At 39.9% G+C, this 20166-nt stretch overlaps 1 protein-coding gene across 1 annotated transcript in view; it reads left to right on the top strand.

The window, feature by feature from the left end:
- LOC106596808 (transient receptor potential cation channel subfamily M member 5) overlaps nucleotides 1-20166 on the top strand; it is a 157777-nt gene that overhangs the window by 38561 nt on the left and 99050 nt on the right. The window contains exons 21-22 of the mRNA XM_045708692.1: nucleotides 1436-1604; nucleotides 2258-2436. Coding sequence (XP_045564648.1) covers nucleotides 1436-1604; nucleotides 2258-2436 — 348 coding nt within the window. The remainder of the gene's footprint in view (nucleotides 1-1435; nucleotides 1605-2257; nucleotides 2437-20166) is intronic.

Below are 20166 nucleotides of genomic sequence, written 5' to 3'. Positions count from 1 at the left end.
TAATGTTTTCTGTTTTTCTAGCAATGCCTCTGCTCTGTTATAGTCATGTACATGTAGTCCTGTTTACATGTAGTTCAGTTTACATGTAGTTTACATGTAGTTCAGTTTACATGTAGTTCACATGTAGTTCAGTTTACATGTAGTTCACATGTAGTTCAGTTTACATGTAGTTCACATGTAGTTCAGTTTACATGTAGTTCACATGTAGTTCAGTTTACATGTAGTTCACATGTAGTTCAGTTTACATGTAGTGTACATCACAGGAGGTTGGTAGCACCTTAATTGGGGAGGACGAGCTCATGGTCATGTCTGGAATGAAGTAAGTGGAATGGTATCAAATCCATCAAACATATGGTTTATATAGATCCATATTCTCTGTTCCAGCCATTATTATGAGCCATCCTCCCCTCAGCAGCCTCCACTGGTGCACATGTAGTTTACATGTAGTTCCGTTTACATTTAGCTTACATGTAGTTTACTTGTAGTCAGTTTACATGTAGTTTACATGTACTTCCATTTACATTTAGTTCACACATAGCCAGTTTACATGTAGCTCACACATAGCCAGTTTACATGTAGTTCACATGTAGTCAGTTTACATGTAGTTCACACATAGCCAGTTTACATGTAGTTTAGATGTAGTTCAGTTTAAATGTAGTTTACATGTACTTATGTTTATATGTAGTTTACATGTAGATCTGTTTTCATGTCATTTACATGTGGTTCGGTTTACATGTAGTTTACATGTGGTTCCTTTGTCATGTAGTTTTCATGTTGTTCAGTTTACATGTAGTTTACATGTAGTTCAGTTTGCATGTAGTTTACATGTAGTTTACATGTAATTCAGTTCAGCACTGCTTTGCTTTATCTTGGCCAGGTCACAGTTGTAAATGAGAACTTGTTCTCAACTGGTCTTCCTGGTTAAATAAAGGTGAAATAAAAATAATACAAAAAAAAAGATGTAGTTTACATGTAGTTCAGTTTACTTGTAGTTTACATGTAGTTCAGTTTACTTGTAGTGTACATGTAGTTCAGTTTACTTGTAGTTTACATGTAGTTCAGTTTACTTGTAGTGTACATGTATTTCAGTTTACTTGTAGTGTACATGTAGTTCAGTTTACTTGTAGTGTACATGTAGTTCAGTTTACTTGTAGTTTACATGTAGTTCAGTTTACAAGTAGTTTACATGTAGTTTACATGTTGTTGAGTTTACATGTAGTTCAGTTTACATGTAGTTTACATGTAGTTCAGTTTACATGTAGTTTACATGTAGTTCAGTTTCATTGTAGTTTACATGTAGTTCAGTTTCATTGTAGTTTACATGTAGTTCAGTTTACATGTATTTTACATGTAGTTCAGTTTACATGTAGTTTACATGTAGTTCAGTTTCGTTCAGTGGTACATTTTGAAGAACTATCGAATGTAATCTTCCCAGTGGCACGGATGCCTGAGACCAACTGCACCACGGTGATAGAGGAGATCATCATGGGAACTCTGCCCCCTTGTCCCAACATCTACGCCAACTGGCTGGTCATCCTACTGCTGGTCATCTTCTTACTGGTTACCAACGTTCTGCTGCTCAACCTCCTCATCGCCATGTTCAGGTAAGACTCAACACACACGCTACTCTGCAGCTCAGTTGGTAGAACATGGGGCTTGACAACGACAAGATAGTGGGTTAAATTCTCGGGAACCACCCGTATGTAAAATGAAAACATCTGCTAAATGGCAAATATGTACAAGGTCAGACTTAACACACACGTGTTACTCAGGCCACAGTCATCACCCAGGAAAGAATAGTTTACTCTGATGAGGGAGACTCCAAAAACATGTCCCAATTCAGGGCCGAATTCAATGATCATGTGCTGCAAGAACAGAGGTTTTGGATGTATTCATTGACATCCACTGTGTGAAACCAAAATAAACTTGCATGCACAATCATTGAAACGTACTTTTGTTTTGTTTTCTTTGACCCAGAACAGCTGGGTAAAAGTTTTGTTTGAACAAAGCCTATAGACCTACAGAGCTTTTAATGATTGACAGGAAGAGTCTGGCCTGAACTGTGACTGTCTCACACAACCATCTGTTATGATTATTAATAATAATAATAATGATTAAGGTTGTATATTTCACGGGCATACACAATTCAACTGTCTCTTTACCTTGGATTACCACAGAAAAAAGATCAATACTTACTCACATGTATCTCATGCAGTGTAATCTCACTGTGATCTTTCCTCCACCTGCGTGCCTACAGCTACACATTCCAGGTGGTGCAGGGCAACACGGACATCTTCTGGAAGTTCCAGAGGTACAACCTGATCGTGGAGTACCACAGCCGGCCAGCCTTAGCCCCGCCCTTCATCATCATCAGCCACTGCTCCCAGCTCCTCCTCAGCCTGGTCAAGAGGCCTGAGCCCAAACTGGAGCAACTAGGTAGGGCCAGAAACAGACGTATTTACATCGCGTACATACAGACATGTCTAGTTATGTTGGTACATAGTTACACATTCACACATTCATATACAGTACATGTGTTTTTATACATTGTCGGTTGCAGCAGCCCTACTGCACATCGTAGTGTGAACGAATACAACGCAATTCAGTTTAATATGAAACATAACACACATGGACAGTATACAGGTCCTTACACCGTGTTGTTGGTGCTAGTACATAGATACTAACAGAGTGGTGTTGGTGCTAGTATATAGATACTAACAGAGTGGTGTTGGTGCTAGAATATAGATACTAACAGAGTGGTGTTGGTGCTAGAATATAGATACTAACAGAGTGGTATTGGTGCTAGTATATAGATACTAACAGAGTGGTGTTGGTGCTAGTACATAGATACTAACAGAGTGGTGTTGGTGCTAGTATATAGATACTAACAGAGTGGTGTTGGTGCTAGTATATAGATACTAACACCGTGTTGTTGGTGCTAGTACATAGATACTAACAGAGTGTTGTTGGTGCTAGTACATAGATACTAACAGAGTGGTGTTGGTGCTAGTACATAGATACTAACAGAGTGTTGTTGGCGCTAGTACATAGATACTAACAGAGTGGTGTTGGTGCTAGTACATAGATACTAACAGAGTGGTGTTGGTGCTAGTACATAGATACTAACAGAGTGGTGTTGGTGCTAGTACATAGATTTTTACATTTTACATTTACATTTACATTTTAGTCATTTAGCAGACGCTCTTATCCAAAGCGACTTACAGTAGTGAATGCATACATTTCATACATTTTTTTTCCTGTGCTGGCCCCCCATGGGAATCGAACCCACAACCCTGGCGTTGCAAACACCATGCTCTACCAACTGAGCATGGTGTTTGCAACGCATAGATACTAACAGAGTGGTGTTGGTGCTAGTACATAGATACTAACACCGTGTTGTTGGTGCTAGTACATAGATACTAACAGAGTGGTGTTGGTGCTAGTACATAGACACTAACAGAGTGGTGTTGGTGCTAGTATATAGATACTAACAGAGTGGTGTTGGTGCTATTACATAGATACTAACAGAGTGGTGTTGGTGCTAGTACATAGATACTAACAGAGTGTTGTTGGTGCTAGTACATAGATACTAACAGAGTGGTGTTGGTGCTAGTATATAGATACTAACAGAGTGGTGTTGGTGCTAGTACATAGATACTAACAAAGTGGTGTTGGTGCTAGTATATAGATACTAACAGAGTGGTGTTGGTGTTAGTATATAGATACTAACAGAGTGGTGTTGGTGCTAGTACATAGATACTAACAGAGTGCTGTTGGTGCTAGTATATAGATACTAACAGAGTGGTGTTGGTGCTAGAATATAGATACTAACAGAGTGGTGTTGGTGCTAGAATATAGATACTAACAGAGTGGTGTTGGTGCTAGTATATAGATACTAACAGAGTGGTGTTGGTGCTAGTACATAGATACTAACAGAGTGGTGTTGGTGCTAGTATATAGATACTAACAGAGTGGTGTTGGTGCTAGAATATAGATACTAACAGAGTGGTGTTGGTGCTAGTACATAGATACTAACAGAGTGGTGTTGGTGCTAGTACATAGATACTAACAGAGTGGTGTTGGTGCTAGTACATAGATACTAACAGAGTGGTGTTGGTGCTAGTACATAGATTTTTACATTTTACATTTACATTTACATTTTAGTCATTTAGCAGACGCTCTTATCCAGAGCGACTTACAGTAGTGAATGCATACATTTCATACATTTTTTTTCCTGTGCTGGCCCCCCGTGGGAATCGAACCCACAACCCTGGCGTTGCAAACGCGTTGCAAACACCACGCTCTACCAACTGAGCATGGTGTTTGCAATGCGTAGATACTAACAGAGTGGTGTTGGTGCTAGTACATAGATACTAACAGAGTGGTGTTGGTGCTAGTACATAGATACTAACAGAGTGGTGTTGGTGCTAGTACATAGATACTAACAGAGTGGTGTTGGTGCTAGAATATAGATACTAACAGAGTGGTGTTGGTGCTAGTACATAGATACTAACACCGTGTTGTTGGTGCTACTACATAGATACTAACAGAGTGGTGTTGGTGCTAGTATATAGACACTAACAGAGTGCTGTTGGTGCTAGTACATAGACACTAACAGAGTGGTGTTGGTGCTAGTATATAGATACTAACAGAGTGGTGTTGGTGCTAGTACATAGATACTAACAGAGTGGTGTTGGTGCTAGTATATAGATACTAACAGAGTGGTGTTGGTGCTAGTACATAGATACTAACAGAGTGGTGTTGGTGATAGTATATAGATACTAACAGAGTGGTGTTGGTGCTAGTACATAGATACTAACAAAGTGGTGTTGGTGCTAGTATATAGATACTAACAGAGTGGTGTTGGTGTTAGTATATAGATACTAACAGAGTGGTGTTGGTGCTAGTACATAGATACTAACAGAGTGCTGTTGGTGCTAGTATATAGATACTAACAGAGTGGTGTTGGTGCTAGAATATAGATACTAACAGAGTGGTGTTGGTGCTAGAATATAGATACTAACAGAGTGGTGTTGGTGCTAGTATATAGATACTAACAGAGTGGTGTTGGTGCTAGTACATAGATACTAACAGAGTGGTGTTGGTGCTAGTATATAGATACTAACAGAGTGGTGTTGGTGCTAGAATATAGATACTAACAGAGTGGTGTTGGTGCTAGTACATAGATACTAACAGAGTGGTGTTGGTGCTAGTACATAGATACTAACAGAGTGGTGTTGGTGCTAGTACATAGATACTAACAGAGTGGTGTTGGTGCTAGTACATAGATTTTTACATTTTACATTTACATTTACATTTTAGTCATTTAGCAGACGCTCTTATCCAGAGCGACTTACAGTAGTGAATGCATACATTTCATACATTTTTTTTCCTGTGCTGGCCCCCCGTGGGAATCGAACCCACAACCCTGGCGTTGCAAACGCGTTGCAAACACCATGCTCTACCAACTGAGCATGGTGTTTGCAATGCGTAGATACTAACAGAGTGGTGTTGGTGCTAGTACATAGATACTAGCACCGTGTTGTTGGTGCTAGTACATAGATACTAACAGAGTGGTGTTGGTGCTAGTATATAGATACTAACAGAGTGGTGTTGGTGCTAGTATATAGATACTAACAGAGTGGTGTTGGTGCTAGTACATAGATACTAACAGAGTGGTGTTGGTGCTAGTACATAGATACTTACAGAGTGGTGTTGGTGCTAGTACATAGATACTAACAGAGTGGTGTTGGTGCTAGTACATAGATACTAACAGAGTGGTGTTGGTGCTAGTACATAGATACTAACAGAGTGGTGTTGTTGCTAGTACATAGATACTAACAGAGTGGTGTTGGTGCTAGTACATAGATACTTACAGAGTGGTGTTGGTACTAGTATATAGATACAGAGTGGTGTTGGTACTAGTATATAGATACAGAGTGGTGTTGGTGCTAGTATATAGATACTTACAGAGTGGTGTTGGTGCTAGTATATAGATACAGAGTGGTGTTGGTGCTAGTACATAGATACTAACAGAGTGGTGTTGGTGTTAGTATATAGATACTAACAGAGTGGTGTTGGTGCTAGTACATAGATACTAACAGAGTGGTGTTGGTGCTAGTACATAGATACTAACAGAGTGGTGTTGGTGCTAGTACATAGGTACTAACAGAGTGGTGTTGGTGCTAGTATATAGAAACAGAGTGGTGTTGGTGCTAGTACATAGATACTAACAGAGTGGTGTTGGTGCTAGTATATAGATACTAACAGAGCGGTGTTGGTGCTAGTATATAGATACTTACAGAGTGGTGTTGGTGCTAGTACATAGATACTAACAGAGTGGTGTTGGTGCTAGTATATCGATACTAACAGAGTGGTGTTGGTGCTAGTATATAGATACAGAGTGGTGTTGGTGCTAGTACATAGATATTAACAGAGTGGTGTTGGTGCTAGTACATAGATACTAACAGAGTGGTGTTGGTGCTAGTACATAGATACTAACAGAGTGGTGTTGGTGCTAGTATATAGATACAGATTGGTGTTGGTGCTAGTACATAGATACTTACAGAGTGGTGTTGGTACTAGTATATAGATACAGAGTGGTGTTGGTGCTAGTATATAGATACTTACAGAGTGGTGTTGGTGCTAGTACATAGATACTAACAGAGTGGTGTTGGTGCTAGTACATAGATACTAACAGAGTGGTGTTGGTGCTAGTATATAGATACTTACAGAGTGGTGTTGGTACTACTATATAGATACAGAGTGGTGTTGGTGCTAGTACATAGATACTAACAGAGTGATGTTGGTGCTAGTATACAGATACTAACAGAGTGTTGTTGGTGCTAGTACATAGATACTAACAGAGTGGTGTTGATGCTAGTACATAGATACTAACAGAGTGGTGTTGGTGCTAGTATATAGATACTAACAGAGTGGTGTTGGTGCTAGTATATAGATACTAACAGAGTGGTGTTGGTGCTAGTACATAGATACTAACAGAGTGTTGTTGGTGCTAGTACATAGATACTAACAGGGTGGTGTTGGTGCTAATATATAGATACAGAGTGGTGTTGGTGCTAGTATATAGATACTAACAGAGTGGTGTTGGTGTTAGTACATAGATACTAACAGAGTGGTGTTGGTGCTAGTACATAGATACTAACAGAGTGTTGTTGGTGCTAGTACATAGATACTAACAGAGTGTTGTTGGTGCTAGTACATAGATACCAACAGAGTGGTGTTGGTGCTAGTACATAGATACTAACAGAGTGTTGTTGGCGCTAGTACATAGATACTAACAGAGTGGTGTTGGTACTAGTACATAGATACTAACAGAGTGGTGTCGGTGCTAGTACATAGATTTTTACATTTTACATTTACATTTACATTTTAGTCATTTAGCAGACGCTCTTATCCAGAGCGACTTACATTAGTGAATGCATACATTTCATAAAATGTTTTTCCTGTGCTGGCCCCCCATGGGAATCGAACCCACAACCCTGGCGTTGCAAACACCATGCTCTACCAACTGAGCATGGTGTTTGCAACGCGTAGATACTAACAGAGTGGTGTTGGTGCTAGTACATAGATACTAACACCGTGTTGTTGGTGCTAGTACATAGATACTAACAGAGTGGTGTTGGTGCTAGTATATAGATACTAACAGAGTGGTATTGGTGCTAGTATATAGATACTAACAGAGTGGTGTTGGTGCTAGTACATAGATACTAACAGAGTGGTGTTGGTGCTAGTACATAGATACTAACAGAGTGGTGTTGGTGTTAGTATATAGATACTAACAGAGTGGTGTTGGTGCTAGTACATAGATACTAACAGAGTGGTGTTGGTGCTAGTACATAGATACTAACAGAGTGGTGTTGGTGCTAGTATATAGATACTAACAGAGTGCTGTTGGTGCTAGTATATAGATACTAACAGAGTGGTGTTGGTGCTAGTACATAGATACTAACAGAGTCGTGTTGGTGCTAGTATATAGATACTAACAGAGTGGTGTTGGTGCTAGTACATAGATACTAACAGAGTGGTGTTGGTGCTAGTATATAGATACTAACAGAGTGGTGTTGGTGCTAGTATATAGATACTAACACCGTGTTGTTGGTGCTAGTACATAGATACTAACAGAGTGTTGTTGGTGCTAGTACATAGATACTAACAGAGTGGTGTTGGTGCTAGTACATAGATACTAACAGAGTGTTGTTGGCGCTAGTACATAGATACTAACAGAGTGGTGTTGGTGCTAGTACATAGATACTAACAGAGTGGTGTTGGTGCTAGTACATAGATACTAACAGAGTGGTGTTGGTGCTAGTACATAGATTTTTACATTTTACATTTACATTTACATTTTAGTCATTTAGCAGACGCTCTTATCCAAAGCGACTTACAGTAGTGAATGCATACATTTCATACATTTTTTTTCCTGTGCTGGCCCCCCATGGGAATCGAACCCACAACCCTGGCGTTGCAAACACCATGCTCTACCAACTGAGCATGGTGTTTGCAACGCATAGATACTAACAGAGTGGTGTTGGTGCTAGTACATAGATACTAACACCGTGTTGTTGGTGCTAGTACATAGATACTAACAGAGTGGTGTTGGTGCTAGTACATAGACACTAACAGAGTGGTGTTGGTGCTAGTATATAGATACTAACAGAGTGGTGTTGGTGCTATTACATAGATACTAACAGAGTGGTGTTGGTGCTAGTACATAGATACTAACAGAGTGGTGTTGGTGCTAGTATATAGATACTAACAGAGTGGTGTTGGTGCTAGTACATAGATACTAACAGAGTGGTGTTGGTGCTAGTATATAGATACTAACAGAGTGGTGTTGGTGCTAGTACATAGATACTAACAAAGTGGTGTTGGTGCTAGTATATAGATACTAACAGAGTGGTGTTGGTGTTAGTATATAGATACTAACAGAGTGGTGTTGGTGCTAGTACATAGATACTAACAGAGTGCTGTTGGTGCTAGTATATAGATACTAACAGAGTGGTGTTGGTGCTAGAATATAGATACTAACAGAGTGGTGTTGGTGCTAGAATATAGATACTAACAGAGTGGTGTTGGTGCTAGTATATAGATACTAACAGAGTGGTGTTGGTGCTAGTACATAGATACTAACAGAGTGGTGTTGGTGCTAGTATATAGATACTAACAGAGTGGTGTTGGTGCTAGAATATAGATACTAACAGAGTGGTGTTGGTGCTAGTACATAGATACTAACAGAGTGGTGTTGGTGCTAGTACATAGATACTAACAGAGTGGTGTTGGTGCTAGTACATAGATACTAACAGAGTGGTGTTGGTGCTAGTACATAGATTTTTACATTTTACATTTACATTTACATTTTAGTCATTTAGCAGACGCTCTTATCCAGAGCGACTTACAGTAGTGAATGCATACATTTCATACATTTTTTTTCCTGTGCTGGCCCCCCGTGGGAATCGAACCCACAACCCTGGCGTTGCAAACGCGTTGCAAACACCACGCTCTACCAACTGAGCATGGTGTTTGCAATGCGTAGATACTAACAGAGTGGTGTTGGTGCTAGTACATAGATACTAACAGAGTGGTGTTGGTGCTAGTACATAGATACTAACAGAGTGGTGTTGGTGCTAGTACATAGATACTAACAGAGTGGTGTTGGTGCTAGAATATAGATACTAACAGAGTGGTGTTGGTGCTAGTACATAGATACTAACACCGTGTTGTTGGTGCTACTACATAGATACTAACAGAGTGGTGTTGGTGCTAGTATATAGACACTAACAGAGTGCTGTTGGTGCTAGTACATAGACACTAACAGAGTGGTGTTGGTGCTAGTATATAGATACTAACAGAGTGGTGTTGGTGCTAGTACATAGATACTAACAGAGTGGTGTTGGTGCTAGTATATAGATACTAACAGAGTGGTGTTGGTGCTAGTACATAGATACTAACAGAGTGGTGTTGGTGATAGTATATAGATACTAACAGAGTGGTGTTGGTGCTAGTACATAGATACTAACAAAGTGGTGTTGGTGCGAGTATATAGATACTAACAGAGTGGTGTTGGTGTTAGTATATAGATACTAACAGAGTGGTGTTGGTGCTAGTACATAGATACTAACAGAGTGCTGTTGGTGCTAGTATATAGATACTAACAGAGTGGTGTTGGTGCTAGAATATAGATACTAACAGAGTGGTGTTGGTGCTAGAATATAGATACTAACAGAGTGGTGTTGGTGCTAGTATATAGATACTAACAGAGTGGTGTTGGTGCTAGTACATAGATACTAACAGAGTGGTGTTGGTGCTAGTATATAGATACTAACAGAGTGGTGTTGGTGCTAGAATATAGATACTAACAGAGTGGTGTTGGTGCTAGTACATAGATACTAACAGAGTGGTGTTGGTGCTAGTACATAGATACTAACAGAGTGGTGTTGGTGCTAGTACATAGATACTAACAGAGTGGTGTTGGTGCTAGTACATAGATTTTTACATTTTACATTTACATTTACATTTTAGTCATTTAGCAGACGCTCTTATCCAGAGCGACTTACAGTAGTGAATGCATACATTTCATACATTTTTTTTCCTGTGCTGGCCCCCCGTGGGAATCGAACCCACAACCCTGGCGTTGCAAACGCGTTGCAAACACCATGCTCTACCAACTGAGCATGGTGTTTGCAATGCGTAGATACTAACAGAGTGGTGTTGGTGCTAGTACATAGATACTAGCACCGTGTTGTTGGTGCTAGTACATAGATACTAACAGAGTGGTGTTGGTGCTAGTATATAGATACTAACAGAGTGGTGTTGGTGCTAGTATATAGATACTAACAGAGTGGTGTTGGTGCTAGTACATAGATACTAACAGAGTGGTGTTGGTGCTAGTACATAGATACTTACAGAGTGGTGTTGGTGCTAGTACATAGATACTAACAGAGTGGTGTTGGTGCTAGTACATAGATACTAACAGAGTGGTGTTGGTGCTAGTACATAGATACTAACAGAGTGGTGTTGTTGCTAGTACATAGATACTAACAGAGTGGTGTTGGTGCTAGTACATAGATACTTACAGAGTGGTGTTGGTACTAGTATATAGATACAGAGTGGTGTTGGTACTAGTATATAGATACAGAGTGGTGTTGGTGCTAGTATATAGATACTTACAGAGTGGTGTTGGTGCTAGTATATAGATACAGAGTGGTGTTGGTGCTAGTACATAGATACTAACAGAGTGGTGTTGGTGTTAGTATATAGATACTAACAGAGTGGTGTTGGTGCTAGTACATAGATACTAACAGAGTGGTGTTGGTGCTAGTACATAGATACTAACAGAGTGGTGTTGGTGCTAGTACATAGGTACTAACAGAGTGGTGTTGGTGCTAGTATATAGAAACAGAGTGGTGTTGGTGCTAGTACATAGATACTAACAGAGTGGTGTTGGTGCTAGTATATAGATACTAACAGAGCGGTGTTGGTGCTAGTATATAGATACTTACAGAGTGGTGTTGGTGCTAGTACATAGATACTAACAGAGTGGTGTTGGTGCTAGTATATCGATACTAACAGAGTGGTGTTGGTGCTAGTATATAGATACAGAGTGGTGTTGGTGCTAGTACATAGATATTAACAGAGTGGTGTTGGTGCTAGTACATAGATACTAACAGAGTGGTGTTGGTGCTAGTACATAGATACTAACAGAGTGGTGTTGGTGCTAGTATATAGATACAGATTGGTGTTGGTGCTAGTACATAGATACTTACAGAGTGGTGTTGGTACTAGTATATAGATACAGAGTGGTGTTGGTGCTAGTATATAGATACTTACAGAGTGGTGTTGGTGCTAGTACATAGATACTAACAGAGTGGTGTTGGTGCTAGTACATAGATACTAACAGAGTGGTGTTGGTGCTAGTATATAGATACTTACAGAGTGGTGTTGGTACTACTATATAGATACAGAGTGGTGTTGGTGCTAGTACATAGATACTAACAGAGTGATGTTGGTGCTAGTATACAGATACTAACAGAGTGTTGTTGGTGCTAGTACATAGATACTAACAGAGTGGTGTTGATGCTAGTACATAGATACTAACAGAGTGGTGTTGGTGCTAGTATATAGATACTAACAGAGTGGTGTTGGTGCTAGTATATAGATACTAACAGAGTGGTGTTGGTGCTAGTACATAGATACTAACAGAGTGTTGTTGGTGCTAGTACATAGATACTAACAGGGTGGTGTTGGTGCTAATATATAGATACAGAGTGGTGTTGGTGCTAGTATATAGATACTAACAGAGTGGTGTTGGTGTTAGTACATAGATACTAACAGAGTGGTGTTGGTGCTAGTACATAGATACTAACAGAGTGTTGTTGGTGCTAGTACATAGATACTAACAGAGTGTTGTTGGTGCTAGTACATAGATACCAACAGAGTGGTGTTGGTGCTAGTACATAGATACTAACAGAGTGTTGTTGGCGCTAGTACATAGATACTAACAGAGTGGTGTTGGTACTAGTACATAGATACTAACAGAGTGGTGTCGGTGCTAGTACATAGATTTTTACATTTTACATTTACATTTACATTTTAGTCATTTAGCAGACGCTCTTATCCAGAGCGACTTACATTAGTGAATGCATACATTTCATAAAATGTTTTTCCTGTGCTGGCCCCCCATGGGAATCGAACCCACAACCCTGGCGTTGCAAACACCATGCTCTACCAACTGAGCATGGTGTTTGCAACGCGTAGATACTAACAGAGTGGTGTTGGTGCTAGTACATAGATACTAACACCGTGTTGTTGGTGCTAGTACATAGATACTAACAGAGTGGTGTTGGTGCTAGTATATAGATACTAACAGAGTGGTATTGGTGCTAGTATATAGATACTAACAGAGTGGTGTTGGTGCTAGTACATAGATACTAACAGAGTGGTGTTGGTGCTAGTACATAGATACTAACAGAGTGGTGTTGGTGTTAGTATATAGATACTAACAGAGTGGTGTTGGTGCTAGTACATAGATACTAACAGAGTGGTGTTGGTGCTAGTACATAGATACTAACAGAGTGGTGTTGGTGCTAGTATATAGATACTAACAGAGTGCTGTTGGTGCTAGTATATAGATACTAACAGAGTGGTGTTGGTGCTAGTACATAGATACTAACAGAGTCGTGTTGGTGCTAGTATATAGATACTAACAGAGTGGTGTTGGTGCTAGTACATAGATACTAACAGAGTGGTGTTGGTGCTAGTATATAGATACTAACAGAGTGGTGTTGGTGCTAGTATATAGATACTAACACCGTGTTGTTGGTGCTAGTACATAGATACTAACAGAGTGTTGTTGGTGCTAGTACATAGATACTAACAGAGTGGTGTTGGTGCTAGTACATAGATACTAACAGAGTGTTGTTGGCGCTAGTACATAGATACTAACAGAGTGGTGTTGGTGCTAGTACATAGATACTAACAGAGTGGTGTTGGTGCTAGTACATAGATACTAACAGAGTGGTGTTGGTGCTAGTACATAGATTTTTACATTTTACATTTACATTTACATTTTAGTCATTTAGCAGACGCTCTTATCCAAAGCGACTTACAGTAGTGAATGCATACATTTCATACATTTTTTTTCCTGTGCTGGCCCCCCATGGGAATCGAACCCACAACCCTGGCGTTGCAAACACCATGCTCTACCAACTGAGCATGGTGTTTGCAACGCATAGATACTAACAGAGTGGTGTTGGTGCTAGTACATAGATACTAACACCGTGTTGTTGGTGCTAGTACATAGATACTAACAGAGTGGTGTTGGTGCTAGTACATAGACACTAACAGAGTGGTGTTGGTGCTAGTATATAGATACTAACAGAGTGGTGTTGGTGCTATTACATAGATACTAACAGAGTGGTGTTGGTGCTAGTACATAGATACTAACAGAGTGGTGTTGGTGCTAGTATATAGATACTAACAGAGTGGTGTTGGTGCTAGTACATAGATACTAACAGAGTGGTGTTGGTGATAGTATATAGATACTAACAGAGTGGTGTTGGTGCTAGTACATAGATACTAACAAAGTGGTGTTGGTGCTAGTATATAGATACTAACAGAGTGGTGTTGGTGTTAGTATATAGATACTAACAGAGTGGTGTTGGTGCTAGTACATAGATACTAACAGAGTGCTGTTGGTGCTAGTATATAGATACTAACAGAGTGGTGTTGGTGCTAGAATATAGATACTAACAGAGTGGTGTTGGTGCTAGAATATAGATACTAACAGAGTGGTGTTGGTGCTAGTATATAGATACTAACAGAGTGGTGTTGGTGCTAGTACATAGATACTAACAGAGTGGTGTTGGTGCTAGTATATAGATACTAACAGAGTGGTGTTGGTGCTAGAATATAGATACTAACAGAGTGGTGTTGGTGCTAGTACATAGATACTAACAGAGTGGTGTTGGTGCTAGTACATAGATACTAACAGAGTGGTGTTGGTGCTAGTACATAGATACTAACAGAGTGGTGTTGGTGCTAGTACATAGATTTTTACATTTTACATTTACATTTACATTTTAGTCATTTAGCAGACGCTCTTATCCAGAGCGACTTACAGTAGTGAATGCATACATTTCATACATTTTTTTTCCTGTGCTGGCCCCCCGTGGGAATCGAACCCACAACCCTGGCGTTGCAAACGCGTTGCAAACACCACGCTCTACCAACTGAGCATGGTGTTTGCAATGCGTAGATACTAACAGAGTGGTGTTGGTGCTAGTACATAGATACTAACAGAGTGGTGTTGGTGCTAGTACATAGATACTAACAGAGTGGTGTTGGTGCTAGTACATAGATACTAACAGAGTGGTGTTGGTGCTAGAATATAGATACTAACAGAGTGGTGTTGGTGCTAGTACATAGATACTAACACCGTGTTGTTGGTGCTACTACATAGATACTAACAGAGTGGTGTTGGTGCTAGTATATAGACACTAACAGAGTGCTGTTGGTGCTAGTACATAGACACTAACAGAGTGGTGTTGGTGCTAGTATATAGATACTAACAGAGTGGTGTTGGTGCTAGTACATAGATACTAACAGAGTGGTGTTGGTGCTAGTATATAGATACTAACAGAGTGGTGTTGGTGCTAGTACATAGATACTAACAGAGTGGTGTTGGTGATAGTATATAGATACTAACAGAGTGGTGTTGGTGCTAGTACATAGATACTAACAAAGTGGTGTTGGTGCTAGTATATAGATACTAACAGAGTGGTGTTGGTGTTAGTATATAGATACTAACAGAGTGGTGTTGGTGCTAGTACATAGATACTAACAGAGTGCTGTTGGTGCTAGTATATAGATACTAACAGAGTGGTGTTGGTGCTAGAATATAGATACTAACAGAGTGGTGTTGGTGCTAGAATATAGATACTAACAGAGTGGTGTTGGTGCTAGTATATAGATACTAACAGAGTGGTGTTGGTGCTAGTACATAGATACTAACAGAGTGGTGTTGGTGCTAGTATATAGATACTAACAGAGTGGTGTTGGTGCTAGAATATAGATACTAACAGAGTGGTGTTGGTGCTAGTACATAGATACTAACAGAGTGGTGTTGGTGCTAGTACATAGATACTAACAGAGTGGTGTTGGTGCTAGTACATAGATACTAACAGAGTGGTGTTGGTGCTAGTACATAGATTTTTACATTTTACATTTACATTTACATTTTAGTCATTTAGCAGACGCTCTTATCCAGAGCGACTTACAGTAGTGAATGCATACATTTCATACATTTTTTTTCCTGTGCTGGCCCCCCGTGGGAATCGAACCCACAACCCTGGCGTTGCAAACGCGTTGCAAACACCATGCTCTACCAACTGAGCATGGTGTTTGCAATGCGTAGATACTAACAGAGTGGTGTTGGTGCTAGTACATAGATACTAGCACCGTGTTGTTGGTGCTAGTACATAGATACTAACAGAGTGGTGTTGGTGCTAGTATATAGATACTAACAGAGTGGTGTTGGTGCTAGTATATAGATACTAACAGAGTGGTGTTGGTGCTAGTACATAGATACTAACAGAGTGGTGTTGGTGCTAGTACATAGATACTTACAGAGTGGTGTTGGTGCTAGTACATAGATACTAACAGAGTGGTGTTGGTGCTAGTACATAGATACTAACAGAGTGGTGTTGGTGCTAGTACATAGATACTAACAGAGTGGTGTTGTTGCTAGTACATAGATACTAACAGAGTGGTGTTGGTGCTAGTACATAGATACTTACAGAGTGGTGTTGGTACTAGTATATAGATACAGAGTGGTGTTGGTACTAGTATATAGATACAGAGTGGTGTTGGTGCTAGTATATAGATACTTACAGAGTGGTGTTGGTGCTAGTATATAGATACAGAGTGGTGTTGGTGCTAGTACATAGATACTAACAGAGTGGTGTTGGTGTTAGTATATAGATACTAACAGAGTGGTGTTGGTGCTAGTACATAGATACTAACAGAGTGGTGTTGGTGCTAGTACATAGATACTAACAGAGTGGTGTTGGTGCTAGTACATAGGTACTAACAGAGTGGTGTTGGTGCTAGTATATAGAAACAGAGTGGTGTTGGTGCTAGTACATAGATACTAACAGAGTGGTGTTGGTGCTAGTATATAGATACTAACAGAGCGGTGTTGGTGCTAGTATATAGATACTTACAGAGTGGTGTTGGTGCTAGTACATAGATACTAACAGAGTGGTGTTGGTGCTAGTATATCGATACTAACAGAGTGGTGTTGGTGCTAGTATATAGATACAGAGTGGTGTTGGTGCTAGTACATAGATATTAACAGAGTGGTGTTGGTGCTAGTACATAGATACTAACAGAGTGGTGTTGGTGCTAGTACATAGATACTAACAGAGTGGTGTTGGTGCTAGTATATAGATACACATTGGTGTTGGTGCTAGTACATAGATACTTACAGAGTGGTGTTGGTACTAGTATATAGATACAGAGTGGTGTTGGTGCTAGTATATAGATACTTACAGAGTGGTGTTGGTGCTAGTACATAGATACTAACAGAGTGGTGTTGGTGCTAGTACATAGATACTAACAGAGTGGTGTTGGTGCTAGTATATAGATACTTACAGAGTGGTGTTGGTACTACTATATAGATACAGAGTGGTGTTGGTGCTAGTACATAGATACTAACAGAGTGATGTTGGTGCTAGTATACAGATACTAACAGAGTGTTGTTGGTGCTAGTACATAGATACTAACAGAGTGGTGTTGATGCTAGTACATAGATACTAACAGAGTGGTGTTGGTGCTAGTATATAGATACTAACAGAGTGGTGTTGGTGCTAGTATATAGATACTAACAGAGTGGTGTTGGTGCTAGTACATAGATACTAACAGAGTGTTGTTGGTGCTAGTACATAGATACTAACAGGGTGGTGTTGGTGCTAATATATAGATACAGAGTGGTGTTGGTGCTAGTATATAGATACTAACAGAGTGGTGTTGGTGTTAGTACATAGATACTAACAGAGTGGTGTTGGTGCTAGTACATAGATACTAACAGAGTGTTGTTGGTGCTAGTACATAGATACTAACAGAGTGTTGTTGGTGCTAGTACATAGATACCAACAGAGTGGTGTTGGTGCTAGTACATAGATACTAACAGAGTGTTGTTGGCGCTAGTACATAGATACTAACAGAGTGGTGTTGGTACTAGTACATAGATACTAACAGAGTGGTGTCGGTGCTAGTACATAGATTTTTACATTTTACATTTACATTTACATTTTAGTCATTTAGCAGACGCTCTTATCCAGAGCGACTTACATTAGTGAATGCATACATTTCATAAAATGTTTTTCCTGTGCTGGCCCCCCATGGGAATCGAACCCACAACCCTGGCGTTGCAAACACCATGCTCTACCAACTGAGCATGGTGTTTGCAACGCGTAGATACTAACAGAGTGGTGTTGGTGCTAGTACATAGATACTAACACCGTGTTGTTGGTGCTAGTACATAGATACTAACAGAGTGGTGTTGGTGCTAGTATATAGATACTAACAGAGTGGTATTGGTGCTAGTATATAGATACTAACAGAGTGGTGTTGGTGCTAGTACATAGATACTAACAGAGTGGTGTTGGTGCTAGTACATAGATACTAACAGAGTGGTGTTGGTGTTAGTATATAGATACTAACAGAGTGGTGTTGGTGCTAGTACATAGATACTAACAGAGTGGTGTTGGTGCTAGTACATAGATACTAACAGAGTGGTGTTGGTGCTAGTATATAGATACTAACAGAGTGCTGTTGGTGCTAGTATATAGATACTAACAGAGTGGTGTTGGTGCTAGTACATAGATACTAACAGAGTGGTGTTGGTGCTAGTATATAGATACTAACAGAGTGGTGTTGGTGCTAGTACATAGATACTAACAGAGTGGTGTTGGTGCTAGTATATAGATACTAACAGAGTGGTGTTGGTGCTAGAATATAGATACTAACAGAGTGGTGTTGGTGCTAGAATATAGATACTAACAGAGTGGTGTTGGTACTAGTACATAGATACTAACAGAGTGGTGTTGGTGCTAGAATATAGATACTAACAGAGTGGTGTTGGTGCTAGAATATAGATACTAACAGAGTGGTGTTGGTACTAGTACATAGATACTAACAGAGTGGTGTTGGTGCTAGTACATAGATACTTACAGAGTGGTGTTGGTGCTAGTATATAGATACTAACAGAGTGGTGTTGGTGTTAGTATATAGATACTAACAGAGTGGTGTTGGTGCTAGTACATAGATACTAACAGAGTGGTGTTGGTACTAGTATATAGATACTAACAGAGTGGTGTTGGTGCTAGTACATAGATACTAACAGAGTGGTGTTGGTGCTAGTATATAGATACTAACAGAGTGGTGTTGGTGTTAGTATATAGATACTAACAGAGTGGTGTTGGTGCTAGTACATAGATACTAACAGAGTGGTGTTGGTGCTAGTATATAGATACTAACAGAGTGCTGTTGGTGCTAGTATATAGATACTAACAGAGTGGTGTTGGTGCTAGTACATAGATACTAACAGAGTGGTGTTGGTGCTAGTATATAGATACTAACAGAGTGGTGTTGGTGCTAGAATATAGATACTAACAGAGTGGTGTTGGTGCTAGAATATAGATACTAACAGAGTGGTGTTGGTACTAGTACATAGATACTAACAGAGTGGTGTTGGTGCTAGAATATAGATACTAACAGAGTGGTGTTGGTGCTAGAATATAGATACTAACAGAGTGGTGTTGGTGATAGTACATAGATACTAACAGAGTGGTGTTGGTGCAAGTACATAGATACTAACAGAGTGGTGTTGGTGCTAGTACATAGATACTAACAGAGTGGTGTTGGTGCTAGTACATAGATACTAACAGAGTGTTGTTGGCGCTAGTACATAGATACTAACACAGTGGTGTTGGTGCTAGTACATAGATACTAACAGAGTGGTGTTGGTGCTAGTACTTAGATACAAACAGAGTGGTGTTGGTGCTAGTACAAAGATTTTTACATTTTACATTTACATTTACATTTTAGTCATTTAGCAGACGCTCTTATCCAGAGCGACTTACAGTAGTGAATGCATACATTTCATACATTTTTTTTCCTGTGCTGGCCCCCCGTGGGAATCGAACCCACAACCCTGGCGTTGCAAACGCGTTGCAAACACCATGCTCTACCAACTGAGCATGGTGTTTGCAACGCGTAGATACTAACAGAGTGGTGTTGGTGCTAGTACATAGATACTAACACCATGTTGTTGGTGCTAGTACATAGATACTAACAGAGTGGTGTTGGTGCTAGTATATAGATACTAACAGAGTGGTGTTGGTGCTAGTATATAGATACTAACAGAGTGGTGTTGGTGCTAGTACATAGATACTAACAGAGTGGTGTTGGTGCTAGTACATAGATACTTACAGAGTGGTGTTGGTGCTAGTACATAGATACTAACAGAGTGGTGTTGGTGCTAGTACATAGATACTAACAGAGTGGTGTTGGTGCTAGTACATAGATACTAACAGAGTGGTGTTGTTGCTAGTACATAGATACTAACAGAGTGGTGTTGGTGCT

Source organism: Salmo salar, chromosome 26 (assembly GCF_965601325.2).
Source record: "Salmo salar chromosome 26, fSalSal1, whole genome shotgun sequence".
Taxonomy (NCBI): domain Eukaryota; kingdom Metazoa; phylum Chordata; class Actinopteri; order Salmoniformes; family Salmonidae; genus Salmo; species Salmo salar.
The sequence above is the reverse complement of the archived record's forward strand: the minus strand, read 5'-3'. Positions and strand labels throughout refer to the sequence as shown.